At 51.3% G+C, this 20,440-nt stretch overlaps 3 protein-coding genes across 3 annotated transcripts; 2 read left to right on the plus strand and 1 right to left on the minus strand.

Moving 5' to 3' along the window:
* Positions 1–9,191: 9,191 nt before the first annotated feature.
* Positions 9,192–9,851, plus strand: EsH8_VI_000075 (uncharacterized protein; the record flags this gene model as incomplete). Its single annotated transcript, XM_083271328.1, has 3 exons — positions 9,192–9,356; positions 9,443–9,663; positions 9,743–9,851. The coding sequence occupies 3 exons, from the start codon at positions 9,192–9,194 to the stop codon at positions 9,849–9,851; spliced, it is 495 nt and encodes a 164-aa protein (XP_083126502.1).
* Positions 9,852–12,452: 2,601 nt separating this feature from the next.
* EsH8_VI_000076 (uncharacterized protein) lies at positions 12,453–13,958 on the plus strand (the record flags this gene model as incomplete). The annotated part of the gene is made up of 3 exons (XM_083271329.1): positions 12,453–12,513; positions 12,571–13,636; positions 13,691–13,958. The coding sequence occupies 3 exons, from the start codon at positions 12,453–12,455 to the stop codon at positions 13,956–13,958; spliced, it is 1,395 nt and encodes a 464-aa protein (XP_083126503.1).
* Positions 13,959–15,861: 1,903 nt separating this feature from the next.
* EsH8_VI_000077 (Zn(II)2Cys6 transcription factor) lies at positions 15,862–18,374 on the minus strand (the record flags this gene model as incomplete). Its single annotated transcript, XM_083271330.1, has 6 exons — positions 15,862–16,732; positions 16,791–16,951; positions 17,025–17,234; positions 17,297–17,709; positions 17,785–18,187; positions 18,282–18,374. 6 exons carry the CDS (start codon positions 18,372–18,374, stop codon positions 15,862–15,864), a joined length of 2,151 nt encoding a protein of 716 aa, XP_083126504.1.
* Positions 18,375–20,440: the final 2,066 nt, after the last annotated feature.

Raw genomic sequence — 20,440 nt, forward strand, 5'->3', positions numbered from 1 at the left:
CAACTTGGTAAATGGTACGGGTACTGACACGTCTACTGCTACGACTACTAGAGTAGGGCCATGTAATTTTGGTGGCAAGAAGGCGAAAGAATGTGTTGAACGGTCTCGTACTTGCCGCCGAAACTGCGGAAACGGTGCAATGAGACCACTGAAGTGACGACAGTGAGTCTGGCGCAACCGAAGAGGGAGAGTTAGACAGAGACGGACAGCGCAACGAAAAGCTGCAGAAACAATGCGACAGCAGTCACAGCCCCTACCGGCGCCGTGGCAATCGCCAAAGGTAGCCGTGTCGACCGAACCTAATGCGCAAGACACACAAGCACAAATAGGACAATCAGGCTTGTTGGTAGCTTTCTTTGGTCCCTGGTTCCCTCTCTCCCTCTCTCTCTCAGACACGCACACACACAGTGTAGTACGGATACCAACCACAGAGTAGCACGGTCAGCGGTCAGTCCAGTGGGATGGGTGAGTGGTGGGTGGAATGGTCGGGGTGGAGTGGCAGCGGCGCCGCCAAGGAGCACCGATGTCCGCCGAGAGCGGGCTGGTCGTCGTCATCAGGAAAGGAAGGACCCCGCCGTCCAATCACGGGGCCGGGAATGGCTGGGGTTGAGACGGTTCTGGCCTGCTGATAGGGGCAGACCAGAGTGGCTGTGTAAAGGCTTCATCCAAACCGTCCGCCTGCTTGTATCCAGAGCTAGCTAACATTGGACCGGCCACCCAACTGTCAGTTTGACAGAGACCCTGGAGCGAGGGACACACACACACATGAACGGAAGGCGGACAATCCTTCTCCAACAATTTTTAATTCCTTCCTTTTTTCGTTTTATTTCTTTCCTTTCCTTTCTCTCTCTCCGGCACCCAGTCATTGACCTAGCTAGACTTTCCCTTTCCATCCCCCGGTGCATAGGTACTTCCTGAGCATCGCTTGTATCTGCAATCACTCCCGTTTTGCTCATTGGTCCGCCACCAGGTCTCCATACAAACCGAATTATCTGATTGGCCTAGTGGCACGCGGCTCTCTTGGCATAGCTGCGCTTGCTTTTTGGTGAGACTCGTCGGTCCCACTTCCACCTGGATTCCATTCCAGAAAAGAAAAGGAAGACGCAGGATAAGGAAGCAACGACGGGAGGGAAGGGATGTTGCGTTTGCGTTGCGCCTTGCTCCTGCTGTCTATCCGTCCAACCCCATCCCATCCAAGATGAGGAAAGCACATTCATGCCCCGCGCTTATCTGCGGATGTTCCTTCTCAACGTATCCGAATCCGATTCGTGCGTGCACACAGTAAAGTACCATGTGCTATGTTTTCTAGTCCAGCCATGTTGAGTCCCTCACTCCTGCTCCTACTCCCTACGGATGGGATGCTGGACCATGTACACCGTGTCCTAAGCAGTGTACCAAAGTACATCAGATGACACTTTCCTCCCCCACTGGCCAGATACTTGCATTGGGCCATCCCTGCCACCCTTGCAACTACCAGTCCGCGGTATTCCGCCAAGCTCACCTTCCCCTCACCTTCCGCCCTCGTCTCCTCTGATGGACAGATGCAGACCGACACCTACATCATACCAAGAAACTGCCTGTGCCTTGGTTTCTATTCTCGACTCGGCGCCCTCCCCGTCCTTACCATCGCTACTGTACTCTGTGGTATACTTGGTATACTTGGTATACTTACACTTGCAACATCCCGACGATAATTAGCCCACGGGTGCCTGAGGGTTCAACTTCCGCTCCGGCCCTGTCGACGGCCAATCGCACAGCGCAATCTCGCACCCACCTCGCCCTCCTCCCAAAACGGTAGGTGAGCACGGCGCATCCCCGACGCACCATCGGCCACCACACCGACGTGATTGATTGCTGGCCTCGGGTTTCCACACCTCGCTCGATACTTGCTCGTCCTGACTTCATTCCAATACCCTCCTCCAACCCGCATCAAATATCAAATGCGGGTACCCGGCCTGCTTCATCTAGGTAGTGCACCTCTGCTGTGGTGGTGCTGCCATGTTCCAACAGCGATTTGCATCCCACCCCCCCCACAATCAGAGTTGCCATTTCTCCAGTAGACCCGGTCACACACTATTGGTCTTTTACGAGATATCAAACGGAAACAAAAGTTGCGTCGCCATCATGCCAGCATGCACATGACCGTTGTTACCATATTGAAACCTCTTGTCGAATCGCCATGCACGACAGGGCCAAGGCATCTAGGTGTGGTCTTCCACGGGCATCGTCCGCGTTGCTTTTCCGTATGCCTACCTCCGCCGACAAGGTCAAAAAAATGCTGAAACTGTCGGCAAGCATAAGTGGCATGGGGAACCAAACCTTGGATGTCTCTGCTTGTTGATCACGAATGATGCCCAGCCATCGCAACTTTGACCGCCAGGGAGAGAGACCCAACCAGCATCAGCCGGGACTTTCCCTGCCATCCGTAGCCCTCCTCCTGAGCAGACTCACCCCATGAACTCGCGTCCACTTGCCCCTGTTGGAATCCGGCGAATCGAGCAAACAACCTCTACATCACCATGACCAATAAACCCCACAGAGAGACATATGCGCATTCCACACATGCCGCCCAAGGGCCAACAGCCATTGACCTCGATTGAAACCAATTTGCACGGGCGATGAGGCGTGATCCGGCTCGCCCTAACTTCTGCCACGTCGAGACGGACTGTCGTTGCATGCCGCTCCCACGAGCACAAGTTTGTTCACCTGACGAGACAGTCAGCCACTCACCTCGTCCATCCCATCGAGAAATGAACCGACGAGACAAGTTTGGACAAAATGCGTGCCCAGCGTGGAACACCAATGGCAGACAGACGCCCGGCAATTATTGCCACGTATCGATGTCCATGGGGTACCCAGACATCCAATCCACACGTGCAGCAGCCCCGTTTGGCATTTGCTAAGCTTAATTGCCCCGAAAATTTGCGCCAATCCAACGGCCCCATCCACGGAGCTTAGATCTGTCGGCCGCGAGATGACAAGTGTGGGGGTCCCCCATGTCGCCAACCCTTTGCCAACCCTCACTACAAGTTTCGGGCGGCTGGGACTGGACCAAGTCAAGAGGTCAAAATTGATGTCCAGACGATGCATTCACACGAACGATGGGCCCATGGCAATGCCGGGGAACCTGGGGGCAGAAGAGGGGAAATGGATCTCGCCAGGAGACGCGGGGAGGGAATCCACCGCGCACTTGACCGCACCCGACGGCCGCCCTGGGATGCGTCTCCGCACGCATCACGGTCTCGGAGGTCAAAAGATGAAATTTGGACGCCGAACACTCGCCATCCCTTCACTGATAGTCGCCGCCGTCCAGCACTGCCCTGCGGGGTCGTTTCTCGGCGCTCACGAAATGTCTGGGCATCACCATTTCACTACGACGACCAAGAGATGTCGTCGGAACATGTCGTAGCGAAGGTTGCTGGCCGGCTGCAACACCGGACGTCGTTGAGATTGACGGTTTTTCTGTCCCTGAGCCTCAACTTCTCAATTGATGGGGGGAGGGGGGATTTGCAGCCCAAGGCGCGGGACGAGAAGGTAGGGAGGGGTCGGGTCCCGGGGCTTCGGGCAAAGAACGCATGGAGCATGAGACACCAACAGGCATAAGCGTTCAGGAGCATGGTCCAGCCTCCAATGGCTTCCAGATGGACCCTCCCTGGCCAGTGCCGACGCCAGTTTCAGGGCATTCTTACCGACAATGTCGCTCGAACGAACCACTTGGACCGCTGTGGGCACAGCATTTTAGCGAGTGCGGGACGTGAAGCCGATGGGTAAGGCAACCTGCGTCGTGCTGACTGACCCCCCGCCCGCTCGCTCTGCAGGTAAGACGCCCCATCCGCCAAAGCAAGCCCGTAGAATTACCGTCGGGTCGCCGTCGGCGCTGACGGTGGATAACGGAAACACCACACAGCCAAACCCCGTCCGGATCAGTTCACCACCAAACTGCAAAGTCGTAGGACCCCAACGCACCGGCCACGTCTTAGCCCAGCCTCTTTCACTCTTATCTTGGCCGGGCCAGTGCAAGAGGCGGCGCGTTGTGCAAACGTTTTAGCTGATATTGATACCACCTGTCTAAGCCAAACATGGTTCGTTGTCACTCCAGTACCATACCCAGGAAGCCAATGTGGCCGGCGTCTTGAACATATCTCAACCACCACTTCTTTACGACGTGCACAACAGCGCTTTTCCGCATTGCCAAACTCAGCCCCTTGATGCAGAGGTTTGCGTTATAAGTGGGTTGGGTCCACATTATTCTTACGTGGAGGTCGATGGCACCCAAGGATACAACATATGTCTTGGACAAAGTCGAAACGGGACCAGATCTACCACCGGGTATCACGCAAAAGTCCAATAACTAGTTCCCAAATGAGACGGTACACGTCGTATTAGTTTACATGGCTCTATGGATGGACACGTCACATCCGCCCCTGCTTCCAAGCCGTTCATTGTGCGAGCTAGCGCTGTCGACCGTTGTAGCCGATGCATTAGCTGTCTGTCACCTCGGGGCGAAGCTAGAGCACATCTCGGACGACCGAGTAACCCTCGGATTTTGATTTAATCTCCGTCTGTGATAAGAATGGAAGACTGGGATTACGGGTATCGTCTTCTGGAGTGTTCTGTGTGCGCGTAAACTATTGCTAGAAAAGCCCTGGCGGTACTCGAGCTGCCGAAACCTTTTGGGGTTTCTTTCACGACTCTACTGACTGCAATATTAGTTCATTATCATCGATTCTGATGCGTACACAGTTCGAATAAACTCGCTGACTTGAGGCTTGCTCAAATGTTCACAAAATTAGGTATTGATATCGATGTCTCACGCAAGCATTTTCTTATATCTACAACTTGACCGCCACTCCCTGATAACAGTTCTCAGGTAACGGATGCGAGAAGAATGCATCCAACCACGCTGCTGCAAAAAATTCTACGGTATCATGGCTAAATTTGTTCATCTAAACTTCAATCGACGTTCTGGTCCAATGCAATGTTGCCCACATGACCTTGCCAGACATCATTCTCGTCTCTTCCAACGGCCTGTATCCATTGGCTTCGTCCACACTGAATCATGTACCATATGTTTTGTATGACACTTGCTGTGGCCGTTTGATCGGAGCACCAATCTCTTTCTTCTCCTTGGCATTGGTCGTCTGGGGTTTACTTGCGGAGACAGGCCGATAGGCCTTTTTCTCGTTGAGCTTTGTTTCGTTGGACAAAGATTTCAGGAACCACTGGCCTCCCTCATGTTGAGAGCTTGAGCGTGGTACTAAACGTAATTCTTGGGCGTATCATCCGTCGGGCATTTGGAAGAACCTAATGAGTTCTTCGGGATCTTCACCCCTCCTACACTTGGCTCCGGATGGTTCATGATGCCGCATGCTATCGATTTTTGGACGCTGAACTTGGCCAAGTGGTTTATCTTTGCCTCTTCCGAGGGCAACTGTGTAGCATGCCTCGTCTGTTGAGCACCCATAACAATACCGAGCCTCGTGCGTTGAGTAGGCCAGGGCAACAGACGTGAGCTCGAGGGAAATAGTCAATAAATCTCACTGGTGTCTGATGTTGAAGTGAATTACGGCGCTGCCTGACAACGGAAAGTTGTTTAGTGCTATCGATACTGCTCCTCCTTGGCATATTCGGGAGGTACCGGCTGCAATTCCGGCGTTGGGCGGTCGCCGGCGTTGAACATCTGAAATTCCGATACGAGCCGATAGGGTACATTATTCACCGACACTAGTAGGCCGTTTGCTTCCCCGTCTGGCAATATCGAGTCCCAGCAATTGGCAGTGTGGAAGATGGTGCACGAGTTGGTTCTGAATCACTGAATGGCACGAGGTGGCGTCACGGGATCACTCTCAAGCGCGACCTGCCGGCGGGATCGTACGATAGGCTGGCGACGCCGCGAATGAGATTCACAGGATCGAGCAAAAGCGGCAGGTCCATGATAACGGCATGACGTCTTGATAGCCCGAAGTCGTGCGTTATCTTTGGCGATTCGCATCCAAGAGCTGGCACGTCGAACATGGGCAGGCTGCTGTTGGTCGACTTTATTGTAGACGACACGACGGCGAAGCGCAAAAAGGCTTGACGACGTTGGTTGGATGCCCTTTTGGGCCACGTATTGTGTGAAATTTATTATTGTTTTCTGTGAACTTGAATTCCGTCACTCATTACCTATACAATTGCTCTGCATTTTAACGACCTCCACTGGGTTGCTACTTGTGACAGCCACCGCCACTTCAGTTGGTATCCGAATTCTTTGAGGAATGCCGTCTTTGGCATTGCTGCCGGCGTATCTGTGGCATTTCTAGCGCGTAGTTAAGTGGTTGCAGATTTGTTTGGTTGCATGAATAGCGAAGCGGCAATCTGGAACCAGATGCTTTATAATTGGATTTGCAAGATGGAAAAGTATTCAGTTAAAAAAGACTTATAGATAAGCGAGAGGTATTTCCGTAGCTGGCTATATCTTTGCAAGATTCTGCCACGACTATGAGGTTCAGAACCTCTGTAGTCGAGGCCACCTCGGCCTTTTCGACTGAATCTATCGCCAGCTCGGCGTGTCGTCAGTTTCCGCAGTATAGTGAACGTTACCGAAATTCCCACGCTAGGTTGCTGGCACGAGGTTGGGGTATAGTGCCAGCGCTCTGCTGCTTCGGGACGACCTGGGGGAGAGCGGTTGTCTAATCCCTCGCCGAGGAAGCAACGCCTTTGGTTCTGAGCCACTTTCGTCGCTCCTCTTCGACTTGTTCTCTGCTGATCTCGTGTCGAACCCGCCGATAGCCTCTGAGATTGGCAAGGCGAACTTGAGAGGCGGACTTCCTTCACATATGGCCGGCGCTGGTCCATTGTGAGAAAAAGAGCTCGGTATTCGCGACACTAATCTTCGTGATCGGACGATCAGATACCGGGAGACGCGAACGGAGGAGCAGGAAACCGCGCAGAAATTTTCGGATACAATGCGAAAGAATCTCATGGGGGGGAATCATTAACGCCGCAATACTCGGCACCCCTTGCCGACGGCAAACATTGACTGCTATTGGCACGGCAGTGGGCGTCGACCTGGAGGTATTGGTCGATGGCCCTGGCTGGATTTTTGCTGGGTTGTCACCTACGCCGCGGAAGAGCACACCGGTCAGCATGCCGTCGCCGCTGAACCTGTGAGCCGCTCGGCTAGGGCTATTTTTGGTCGCAGAAATGCCTCCATTACGGAAGTCCTGGCCTTGCAGATTTGGGGGCATCTTGCCTTTTTGAGAGCTTGCGGTCAAAGGAATACAGGACTAGATTGGCAAAAAGCTGTCTGACAGGTACCTATCGCCAAAAGGTCAGTATAAATTGATATACCATTAGCTACATATTGGGGGGCAATGGACTGATTACTTGCGGGTGACACATGTTCTCTTTTGAAAGAAGTTCATTCATTACTTTCGACATTGAAACTCAATAGAAGCCCGTTTTGCGATAGGTAACTCGCAACAAGTGGAGTGGTTACTGCAATCTTGGCTATACAAGGGGCCCATAGGAAGCTTTCGATGAGACAGAGTGGAGAATCCCACCGGCGGTTATATCTAGCAAACTTTCATGGAACGGCTGGGAAATTTACCTATATGGTAAAACAGGCTATCGCAAGTCTAGATTGCGTATTTGTGGTTGGTTGTATTGCGACTGGCTCGAGCTTGGTTAAGATGATTTCGTCGCTACGCGTGAACCGTGAACAAGATCCGTGAAGAGAATCCGAATCAGCGAGCTCGAGAAACTGCCATCAGCTGATGTTAGTGGTATAGCGGCACCAATGAAGAGTTGCTGGATGATTGGATAGTTCTTACTTTCCTCCTCTAGTATTCCGTCGAGGTCGCGTGTGGTCTACACTGAAGGCATTGGCGATGAGTCGACAGGAAGGAACCACAGGTGAGAAAGATCGGAGCAGATGACATTCCAATTGATCGGCTAACCCACAAAAACCGAAACGATCTATTTTACCTTTCGTCTCTCCTCCGGAAATTCCTCATGGAAGAAGTTAGAAACACATTGCCTTTTGAGCAGTTTGACCGAAATAGGTGGAATGGAAGGTTAATCCTGGCCCGCCAGGTGCGTCGGGCTTCCCGAACGTTGCTGAGCATCACATCGTTTGCGGGGCTGGCGGCTGCCGCCAGATTGTTTAATAAGGAGAACTGTTTCTGCATTAAAGACTTTGTCGGTTTCCAGACGATCCTTGTTGCGGTCTCGTTGATACAGAGTTGCCAGAAGCTATTGGCTCGATAGGTGATATTCGTGGACAATGAGAAACCAGAGTTGTTTTGGTAAGCGTGACAGTGCTCCGAACCTTGTCTGTCACGGAGAATTCCATGAGTGTATCAACTGTGAATGCTGCTTTGATTACGCCGATCGTAGAGAACCAATGAGTTTGTTCTGCCGTCGCATTCCAAAACAGAACTCCACGATATGAATAAATTTAGAGAACCACAACATCGAAGATCCTTCGGCAACTAAGAGATAAGCTTAGTGGCTGTGCCTACTGGTTCAGTCAGGGATTAATACGCGGGGAAGGCTACTCCAGACATTTAAACACTGCAGCGGCCTGCCCCTTTGGTAGAAACGCGTACACCAGATAGCCAACATCCCCATCATGGCAACCTTACAGGTAAAGTGGTGTTAGTCGCCCCCCTTTAACGCTCAGAATAAATTCCAGGGCTGCCCAGTGGTAAAGAGCCAAGCTCCCGGGTCATGCACACTACGCGGTCAAGATCTAAGCCTCCATCTCACATGTGGATGTTAATGCAGGTCGTGCCCAAATGCAGCCTATGAGACCTGTCAAAGACGGTCTGTGTGGGGTGGCTTGCGGACGCGCCCGGTCTAGCATTTGGTCTTCGTTTTGGGCGATGCAGGGTCCTAGCTCGTATACGCGTATAAGTCCACCATCGAATACGTGTATCTATCACATACGGTTGCCCAGCTCTTCTGATGATGATGAATACATGTAAACAAAAATTCCAGCCATAGGGGATTGGAATAAAGTGCGGCAGAACCCCTATGCTTTTTCAACTAGATTGTATCCGAAGACTGACGACAATTTTCACACCAACTTCCCTCGCCCGAAATCGTCAAACTCGCCGACAGATTTGTTTCCTCTCTGCCACTGCTATCGTCAACATCAGGATTTTTCCAATATTACGTTAGGACATCGGCAACCTCCAACCGTCATCATGGGTATCCGGGAATTCTTCGATAAGCCCTTCTTCGACCCTCGTCACAAGACCAAAATCCACATCGCCCAGCTCGTCCTCATGTTGGTAGCAATCATACTCACCATCTGGCGCATGTCCATGCCGGTCCCGACAACTCGCGCAAACATGATGGCCTTGACCATGGTCCGTTCCTCCACCCCAGGATCCCCTCCCCACATCATCTTCTAGAAGGTGTGTGTTCGGCCTGAAGCTAACGGATCCAATTTCAGGGCCTCAAGTCACTCATCATCATCGGCTACCAGCTCCTGACCACCCACAAGGAGCGCTTCAAGAAGTGGGCCTCGCTGAAAGCCTACGCAATCCTCAACACTCTCGAAATCGTCTTCTGGTTTGTCGCCATGGGCCTGCTCTTCTCGGCCAACACGACGTTTTGCACCGGAGCCAGCTGTGCGGTGAGCTGGGTTGTGACGCTCATCACGGCCCTGCTGATGTATGTTTGCCATGTGCTCCCTCATGTCCAAAAGACACCTGAAAAGAGACCTTTACTAACATACTTTATTAAAACACAGCATACTTGCCTTCCAAACGTCGGTTGTCTCCATCAAGGACTACCGCTATTTCAAGAACTATGGCATCAATCGCGAGACAGAAACCCAAGCGGCCTACCCGAAGGTGTAAGGGAACTGAATAATGACGAGACCCCTTGGATAGCTAGATGAGTTTTGGGCACAGCAATTTCGATCATGACTACGGGAGGCCGTGCCGGGTTGGGCACTGCTGCGGTGATAAATGTGATATATGGTGGGCGTTAAGGTACTGGTGTTTATTGCATGTCAGTGTTAGCGCTGACGGGTTACTAAAGTCAAAAATAAGACTGCTAGAAATATGCTTGTGTAAAAAGAGCCCCTAGAATACGTACAAACTACTCCAAATTCATGGGAACGGTTACAAGATTGAAGACCATATTATGTGAACAGCGTGCACGCAGTCCCCCTGGAATCCTGGGGACAGTTATTTGACTAGAGCCTGGAGTCGTAGGAAAGACTTGTACACTTTTATGTAATCATGTGAATGGCCTAAAATACCCTTGCTATATTTCTAGGTCAAAACTGTGTGTTGCGGGTGAAAGCCGGTCTCAATGGTGTTCGGCAAGAATCTGCTAAGGTATTTTGACCACATACTCAAGCAATAATACAGCCTCCATGAACCTCCCACTGTAATACCTCGCTCGAGGCGACGTCGCCAAAACACATGAATACGAGCACTCGACCGAGAAGCTCGCCTGAAACCCGACTTATAAATGCAAGGTTGAAGTTCTAAATTTCAACAGCTATACTAATCATCATTAAATTGGTCAATTTGTTCAAGACTCCTATCCCAGAGTTTCAAGCTGACTAAAGTTGTCCGGCCATGTTGATGAAGTGTGTGTGAGTACATCGTAAACGATCGGAAATAGGCCCGGTACTGTACGTCCAGCGAGTCTAATCATCTCTTATCCTTCATGTCCTCCATGATAACCTTCTGTACAGTTCTTTCTTAAGAGCTGCCACCATGTGTTCGGTCCTTTCTACCGCTCCTCGGTTCTCGATCGCCCGTCGATACAAAAATATCTCATGCACTTCGAGACACTAACTACCCCAAGTCAAACATTTGAAAGCTCCCGGGAGTTGTACGTGCCTGATATCCGAATCCCGAGCAGCCTCTTCGTACTTTTCTAACAAAGCGCAGCTGAGCTCTTCAGCCATTCCTTGAATCTGGTCGCATTCGAGGACACATGTCCGCTGCCCGGCAATGGATCGGTTCCGATGGGTTGTGAGGGCTTTCTCCGCGCTAGCCGCATTATGAGTAGCCAGAAAGAGTGCCGAAGAAGGGAAGCCCAAGTGCGTGATCCCCTCTGGCATTCTCTGAGAGATAAAAATGTCGGCAATGTCATTATATTATTCGTCTGTTTGGGGTTTTGTGTCGTGAATCAAGAACCGCACCTCGTTTTCAATGTACGCACCACGCACCAGCTTAACAGCCACCGTCCAGCCCTCTTTAGCAGCTGTGACGACGTGGTGACTTGCGTTTGCTCGAGATAAACTTGCGCCACACGGCGTCAATACCGTGGTGTTGCTCCATGCTATCCGTCAACGTGATGATGCATCTCGCCTTTAGCTATTTCAGGAATCCTATCCACCCGCCGTCAGGATACTCGTCCGCCGTCTTGGTCAGCAGATGAAATTCTCTAGAAATATAGCTGTTCTCCTATAGTGAACTCTAACTATTATCCACCTTTCTAAACCTAAAGTGAACTCTAGAGTTGGACTTCACCCCCTTATTTGAAAGGAGACCCTCGCTTGTGGCGAGGGTCTCTTCGGCCTGCACGTTCCATATCGTCCACTGCTCCTTACGGATGCGGGAGACGATGTCAGCCGCACGGTAGGCAATAGGCAAAGCTGCAGCGCGGAAGGGAGCGTCAGCGCGCGACTTGTGCTCCTAGGCGATGAGCGCCTCGCGGCCGTTGATGTACTGTGCGATGAAGGGGTCCGAGACCGAAGGGATGTCCTGGCGGATCTCTTCCCAATCTTCGTTTGTGAGAGACATGATGGGCAGACGATGTGGGGTTTGTGCGGGAAGATAAGATTGGGCGAGGCAGAGGAACCCGGCGGACGTCGTGGTTTTATGAGGTATTTCAGACGGACCGCAATGTGGATATTGACGTCGGCGAGATATGGAAGGATCCGTGGAGTTACTGTTCGGTCGGCTCCGGTGCGTGCCGGACCGGACTGGTAGCAACGGAAGTTGATCGGAGGCTTGGTGCCTCCGGGTATTCAGGTACTCGGGTACCCACCTCGCCAATGGTGGCGTTTTTGGGATTGGGAAGAGAAATCGACTGCCAGGCACAATTCAGTGGTTGCAAAATAGGAAAACGTACAAAAAATCGTTCCCAGCATTGCAACATGCCCACGTGGTCTCTTAATAGGATATCATTGGCCCACAGGGGTTCCTCGCAGTCGGGCGTAAAGCAATACTACAATCGAGTCCAGAAGAGGATGCGAACCCCTGGCTCCCACGCCCGAGCTTATTTTTTCCCTGTCTTTCACCAATTGGCGTGTGCTGTGCCGCTGAGATGCATGTTGGCTGGCACTATATTCGGTATACCCTGCATCGTAATTTCCCCTGCCTAGCGCATCTTCGACGCGTTGTCGGGCAACCTTATATGAAGATGGGCTACGTTCTTGAAAGCGCCAGTCCTCAGGATGACGACTCTATGAGCCTCCAGTCACATTCGGAGTCATGATCAGCTTTTCAAAATGTTTGCAGGCCGGCACTTTCACGGCAATCGCGCTATGTCATGGTAAGTGTCGTGTAACGGCTCGCAGCTTTTTATGGCAGCTCTAACTTCAGTGCCCAGGTGTTCTCGGCCAAGTCTGTGATTTTCCGGGTAAAGGGCTTTTGATCACGCAGCCTGGCGATGCCGATGCTTTACGAAATTGCCGTGAAGTGAACGGCAACCTGGTCATTTCCCCAGTGAACACTGCCGATATCGATCTCAGTGGCCCAGAGGTCATTCACGGCAGCATCTTTGGGGACGAAAGCAACTCAACCGGGCACACCAGTATTAATATTTCCTCCACCACATTGACAAGGGTCGACGGCCACTTGACCATAGAAGGCGAACAGCAGAACTCGTCCATTCAGAACCTCAGCTTTCCAAATCTCAATACCGTCGGTGGTACGTTCAGTCTTTGGCATCTATTCAGCCTTACCTACCTCGACGTCACAAATCTTCACACAGTTGGATCGATCGAAATAAAAGCACCGGGGCTTTCTACTTTGAAGCACACAGCGCTGCGGAGCGTTGGTCCTAGCTACGATACTCAGAAAATCGCTCGTATACGCGGGATTCAGAGCGGCATCATGATCGGCGACACAAACCTTGAGTCGGTCGACAGCATCTTTAACAACAACATCAAAGTCGAATCCGCCTCCTTATACGACTCTATAGGGATAAAGCGAGTTGTTGTAGGGTTCAAAGAGTCGGCCCAGCTCGTCATACATGGAGCTGAGGGCGCCGGGCAACTCGAAGTTGTTCTCGGCGGCGAATCTACGACTTCGATGCATATTGGTGAGATGCAGTTACAGTATGATATAGCGGACTTTCGACGCAGCCCCAGTTTACAAAACCTGACTGCCGGCAAATTCTTTTCGTACCATACCAACATGAAACATTTGCACTTACCCTTTGACCAAGTCGGCTCGGTTTACCTCCAAGGGGAGGAAAACATGACATGGGTCTCTGTTCCACCGCAAGCAGCCCAATGGTCCAACTTCAGCCTCTTCATTACCCAGAACAAAGTCAACTTGACGTCAGAGTACATGCCTGACGAGAAGGGCGGGTGGGTCAGATCATGGTACTGGCCACAGAAAGATATGTTCTCGGTCGATATCAGGAGTGGCAACTTGACGCCCGCGTTTTTGTACGTTTCTCCCCACAACGCCGTGCGATACTTATTACCTGACACCTCTCTCAGCGAATCGTTCTTTGACTACCAAAACGCCACAGCCAACACGACAAGCCAACCCAAGGTCCTGCATGAATTCAGGCTCGCTCCAGATAACATAGCTACATTGGATTGCCGGCCTTTCAGAAAGCTGGCTGAACAAGGAAACATCGCCGGCTTTGAGTGCGACTCGTGGCTAAAGGATAGCTATGCCTACTCGTGGCGTGAAACCTCAGTGCTCAGTATGACCTGGTCAGCTGTCGCTATCGCCGTGGTTATGTACTTCACAGCTTTGTAGAGAATAATTTGCATCGATTATCTTTGGGGAATGGGAGTTTGTTGTAATGGGAGTACACATCCTCGCACCTTGAGTCGGAATTACTTGCTTAAAATAGTTTAAAATAGTTCGCTTCTGAACTATTCGCTATCGTCGACTCGTTCAATCTTCCCAACCGGCCACTTATTGGAACACCACAGGATCACCAGAGTCAACACAATCTCTAAGCCAAAGAACATAGTGGTCATCTCGTAGCCAATGGAAATTTAGGTGCATCCCCTGAGTTATATCCCAGCAAGGGCACCCATGCCTGGAACGTGAATACAGCCGTCTCCACAACGCTGATAATGACAGCTCTATACTCAGCCGAGTGCGAGCAGACCTTATTGATCCAGGTGATAATTAGCGGCCCAACCCCATTCTCTAGGATCACATCGCCATTATAGCAGGTATGTTCTCCGGATAGACGCTAAGAATCACAATCCCGACTATGGCGACGGTGCATGTGACAATCACAAGCGGGCGTCGCTTGCCCACGCGTATTTCAGCGTGAAGAAGACCTACATGTTATAACCTGCAGTTAAGATCCAGTTAAATTCTTCAGGGGTGAAGAGTCCTGTCGACCTGAGCCAGACGTTGAAGTATGCATAGATGTGGATGCCGAGGACGTGGTCGATAAAGATGGCGCTGAAGAGCTAGACGCCTAGCCAGGCCTGGACCGGAAAGCCCGGCATTGACCAATGGGCCACAGTTTCATCCCGGTCTCTTGCTTACCAGTTATGATAAGGATGCGTTCCTCTTGTGAATGTGACGTCGTCGAGAACATTGAGGAACCCAGACAACAAAACAGTGCCCTGTGCCTTCGATGGCCTCCGTGAATCTTATATGGAGTTGTCTGATCAAAAAATCGATCGGACATTTCGTGTATTTCTTTGGGAGTTGAATAGCGGATATTATGTATGGTATGGAAGGGCAGTATTCATAGACTCAGCAACTATCTGATACCATCTTGGTTCTGTCACTCTTTCAGGCCGTTGACTCGCTCTCTTGAAACGTCAGCTCAAGGTACTCTTTGATTACCCCAATCTTCCCGTCTTTCGGGATAATAACCGCACCATCCGGGGTAACCTTTGCCAACCTAATAAACTCAGTATCAAGCCAGTCATGCAGCACAGGTAGATGCTCTTGAACAGTTTCCTCATCAGATAATGTACACAGCCACCCATTTTGATCGAGGAATACAAGACTATCGGAAGTTCCCCTAGAATTGTGAACTGCGCCAAGTAACTGACCCAGACGATCGAGCAATGGTCCTTGGTAATGGTACACTTGGAGGGCGTCTGATCGGCTCGGGTACATCCATTTTCTACTAATCATGGCTTTTGGTAAAGCTTGCATCGGGCAAACAGGTTCACCAACAAAGGCCGACATAATGAAACCCATTCATCATACTTCGTGCTAATAAATTGCCAGTCGTACTCCCATTGGACATACGTTACTGAGTTCGCCAAAGAGGCTGCGTTGAGAGTCGATTATGGTAACAGCAGAATATGCAAACAGCAGAATATGCAAACAGCAAGCAGTACCGTGGGACGATTGCACTAGGAGGCTCCAAGAATACAATAACCAAAAGACAAGACGCCACAGCCCCAGAATACCCTGACAAGAACAAGCCAAACTGGAGCGGTTTTAGCCCCGTACGACTGGGATGGACTCCAGCAAGGGTGTCCACCCCTTTCAGAGCACTGAAATAATGATAGCAGACTTCTTCCATCCTCAGCTATGCTTGATTATTACTGCCGGCTTAGACTGTCAGTCTATGTGTGAATTTCGATTTAGTCTGGTGAAAAACAGCCCATAAATATTAACGTAACTAATACGCACTTGTAATCATCATGTGATAATTAATTTGCCGACTTCACTCTCAAATTTGAGTCCCGAGGTTGAAATCAATGCTCATTTCCGTCCAAAAGGCGTCGTTCATCAAAATCGACCCGTCTTGCTCCCCAACGCCCACGATCGAATCTGCCAGGGCGAACTGCGTGTTGAAGGCAGGCTCCGACCCACCATTGTATGAAGCTCCCTGGAAGTCTTGTTTCGTACCGTCCCAAGCGAAATCCTGATCGATCATGGTCATCAATGGACAGAGATTCTGTTCAAGGATCTGCTGCGGTTCTACCGAGACTATCTCTCGCTCGGGCACAGTTGGAGGATTCTTTCGGTCGCTCTGGAGAACAGAGTTCGGGATCCTTTCGGGATACTTTTGGTACATATATTTGATGAGGTCAGTTCTCATCCTGCCAGCCGGATTCCACGAAGTTGACAACTCCCCCAGGATCTCCAAACATGCTTCGATGTGCAAAGTGCAACATGGTCTGCCGGTGTTTGCAAAATCCGGATCGGGGCTTGCATACTGTATCAGCACCAAAGCTGCAGTGAGGGTACAGTGCGTGGCCGATATTGGGCTCTTACGGAAGCCCCCAAAGACCTGGCGGTACTTTTTGCCAGCTTGACAGATGCGTTTTGCCGACTCAACGCAGAGAATTTCGGCGCGTCTGACTGCCTCAGTCTTCGGAACCGTGGACGACTCCTTTGGTCTGAGCAGAAAGGGCTTGAAAAGAAGGATGCAGCACGTGTGATATACCATATGCAAGGTGTAAACTTGTGGCAGGTCGTTGGGTTTGTCGATTCGAATCTCCGCAGGCAGCTCATAAAACCACGTCTTGAGCTCGAGAGTACAAGAATGAAGGAACGATATCCTCTGGGCCCCTTTGTACAGCGGCTTAGGGGCATAACTGAGACTGATGGTTAGTGTGGCTTCCCCTAATGAGCGAGTAATATGTGTTTTCTCACAGGGCCAGAAGGATGTTCTCCAAGATGCGGCTGAGCCCAATCAGCCCACGATGTAGAAGGATCTTCTTGTTGAGTCGTACAGTATCGCCTGAGTTGCTGTCTCCATCGCTCATTTGTTCCGGAGGAATTGTCGATGGAAGATTAACGGCACTCTGGACATCCTATCAAGTTTGATCAGCATAAGCCAAGGCTTTGGCTCAGATCAAAGTGCAGAAGATTAAGAATAGAGCTTACTAAAAGACTACAAACTCTTCCTGTGTAGATAGCTGCGAGCTTGTCATCACAGTACAGTGACCAGTAGATCTGCCGTCGTAACTCTAGCTCCTCATTAGACATGCGATATGTGCCAGACAAAGATGCTGCGTCCAGGTTTAATCCCATGTCGAGAGCTAGTCGATTCGCCATCCCTTGGTGAAGCCATCCAGCGGCATCACAGCCGTAGGACTTGATTATACGTCATCAGCATTGTGTGACCACGTCTCCTGATGGGGCCCCCCTCTACTTACAACGTAAACACCAACCAAAATGGACATTGATTGAATGGTGGTTATCGTCGGCCTCTTCATATCGTAATGCAGGAGCACTTCGGCTTTCTGTAGAAACGGCTTTCCAGCGGTATTTTGATCTGTTGGGACGGAGCGGACATCTATTCTGTCTGAGTAACGAGAACCGAGAGCGAGGATGCAATTTAGTAGTAGAGGGCTGTAAAAACGGCCTTGGGTTTGCATGCTCTCTCTAAACAGTTTCTCATCAACCACTTGACACCAGGGACTTTGATACTCGAAGAACAGGTCAATCAATTCTGTCTGGAGGTCTTCCGGATAGTCTTCGGCGTCCAGCGGCATGATATAACGGTTTACCTCCACAGACTTGGTCGTGGCGATACAGCAACCTTGGTCTTCAGCCTCCGGTACCGCCTCTTGGAATTTGTCAATGTTGGATTCTTTGAACAGGAGGTAGAAATTAGAAGGAAAAGAAAGAAGCTCAAGCTTACCGCTTTGAAACTCCAATCGGCCGCTCGAGGGGCCAAAATATCGCATTTCTCCATCCTGGTCGTAGTTTACAGACTCGTCTAAAGAAAGAGCACCTTCGAACGATGCACAAAGATCATCAAAGGCAGATGGACTCAAGCCAGCGACTGTTAGGTCCCCACCGGCGACCAAGGGGTTTGCAACAGAAGGCAGAGGAGGAGTCCTTCCTGTGGCTGAGAGTTGAGTGACAGAGGCTTCCACGTCGATGGCGTGAGACTGTAGTACCGCCTCCAGCAAGTCAATCCTGTTCCTTAGCAACTGTACGTATGACTTGGAGGCAGGCTTGCGGCCGTCTTCTTCGCTCCTGAAGAGGCAGTTGATGGAACGTTCAGTACACCGGCCGCAGACGGGCCGTTGTCCATCACACTAGTTCCGGCGGTAGTCAGCATTGAAACTGTGTGAACAAGCGCACACAGTGCTGATTTAATGTACTTGACGAAGGAAAATATATTCCACCTACCTTGGCCCTCCGGCGCCGGCATTCCTCGCAGGCCTTGGACGTGTACCGTCGCTTCGGTTGGCTTGTGGCCCGCTCTGATGACTGTTGGAGCATAGCGGCGAACGAGAAACTGCAAGGGTCTACACAAGGGGCTTAGATAAACATTCACTGTACCTTCAGCATACAGATTTTTGTTCAATATAGGAAAACGAAGCATGGCGAACGACCCAGACAACTGTGGTCTTGTCTGGAAACGTCAGATGGTGTGGGGCCAATCACATGAACCCAAGTGAAAGGCTGACTAAGGAGCGGGGAGGGAGGAATTCATATTCCGCCCTCTGCGTCATTGGCTTGAAGCGTCTTTACATTTAGCAAGCCCTACCTCACAAATTCAAGCTGTTTGTGCCTGCTGGATGTAACTGGAGCCATCTTCTGGATGAATAGGACATTAAGGGACCAAGGAGTTAATTTGGTATGTTGTTCTCCCCAAACTTGGCATTGATTCCGAGGTTGCCAAGTCATGCTTGTGCACATAGCATCTAGCATCCGGTGTATCCCGGTCCGTTCTTCGGAGGGTTTGGTTGATACAGAAAGTAAATGAATACCTTTGTATGAGTTCTTTCAAGCCGTTCAACAACGAACCGTATTGGGCTCCAGTCATTTTACACTTGGTATCTGAGATCAGACTAGGTCTTGGCCCGGAGATCAGACTGTAGACAGCCCGAAATAGCATTAGGAATGTCCGTGCATATTAAACCTGGGTTTGATCATCCCGCGTGAGGACCTGTATTGATCTACAATGATAAAAGGAGAGCGGCAAGGTGTTGCGGCCGCATCCGAGGAGCAGCCAATGTATCTGATGGACCTTGCTATCCCACCCTTGTATGCGAATCGATCGGGACCCTTGACGTAGAATTGCAATTATACGCGCCTCAGTTGCGCACATTTGATGGCTAGTAGCGAAGCCCCGAAATTGACACCCGCCATCTCAACAAACACGCAGCGCACGAAATGCGACGCCATGACCGAAAGACACCGACAGACAGCGGGCCCGCGTCTTAGCGCCGATATTACCACAGGTACGGCTTTGGTGCAGTCAAATGGCCGCAATGACAGCCAGAGACGCTCCAGCCCTGCACAGGTACCCATGCAAGTGTTTGAGAAGCGGGCGGGCTGCTACGGGTCGGATGTTTTGTTTCTGCAGGATCTGACTTGGAGGTTGCAAGTTGCTCCGGCATGTCAGGATCATGTGCCGTGATGGCTGTCGCCTGCTCATGCCATACCGTTCCTTGGACAACGCGCTAGAACAGTAGCGCACCGTTGGACGACTTTCCGTGGCGAAGTCATGGGGAGGAATTAGGGGATACTTGAGCCTCACCTGGAGGACAGACCCGACTAAGACACACTAAACCAAGCAGATTCCCCCACCAGCGAGGTTGGGATGAAATTAGGGGTTCCAAGACCGACAAAGAAGTTGAAGCTTGCGCAAGTGCCAAGCAGTAGCCCGCTTCAGTGTGCAGGCCGCGTTGTTGGGTTGTGGAGGTTACGGCCCCAGACACGCGCGTACGGCCCTCATGCCGCAGAACGAATGCATGTCTCGGACGAACCCCATGATAATCGGTGCCTAAAGTCGTCGCATCCAACACTTTGGGACGCAAGCGGCGACCTTGACGCACGACGGCCGGTCTAATGCGCCGTGGACGCTCTGAAACAACAGAGGAGGACAACGCAATTAGAGGCGCGAATCCCCCACCTCCCTTTGTTATTTCGAATTATATCACGAGCCGATCAGTCTGACTTGATAACAGCCATAAATATCTCCTGGAATCTCACCGGCGTGAAACATTCCTTCCGCGGACTTCTCCACGGACACCCGCCGCCCTCTCCTTTTTTCCCTCCCTGAGTGCGAATCACAGCCGAGCCCGCTAGTGCGAAGCCCCCAATCTCTTAGCTCCATTGCTCTAACGTCCGGCTCGGCGGGAGCACGGTCGGGGCACGGCCGGCCCGGTGCCACTTTAGCCTCCCTGCCTGCGTCTCCTGCTACTCGTCCCCGCGGACCATATCGCCCTGAACCGTCAGCGGCGCCACGGTCGGTCGTCTCTTGGGGGATCCGGCGGTGGAACCCAGGGCTGGGAAGATAGGGGAAGGGGGGAAAGGGGGCTGAGGGCGATCTCGAGTCG

The sequence above is a fragment of the Colletotrichum jinshuiense genome, chromosome 6, assembly GCF_051148585.1.
Source record: "Colletotrichum jinshuiense chromosome 6, complete sequence".
Lineage (NCBI taxonomy): Eukaryota > Fungi > Ascomycota > Sordariomycetes > Glomerellales > Glomerellaceae > Colletotrichum > Colletotrichum jinshuiense.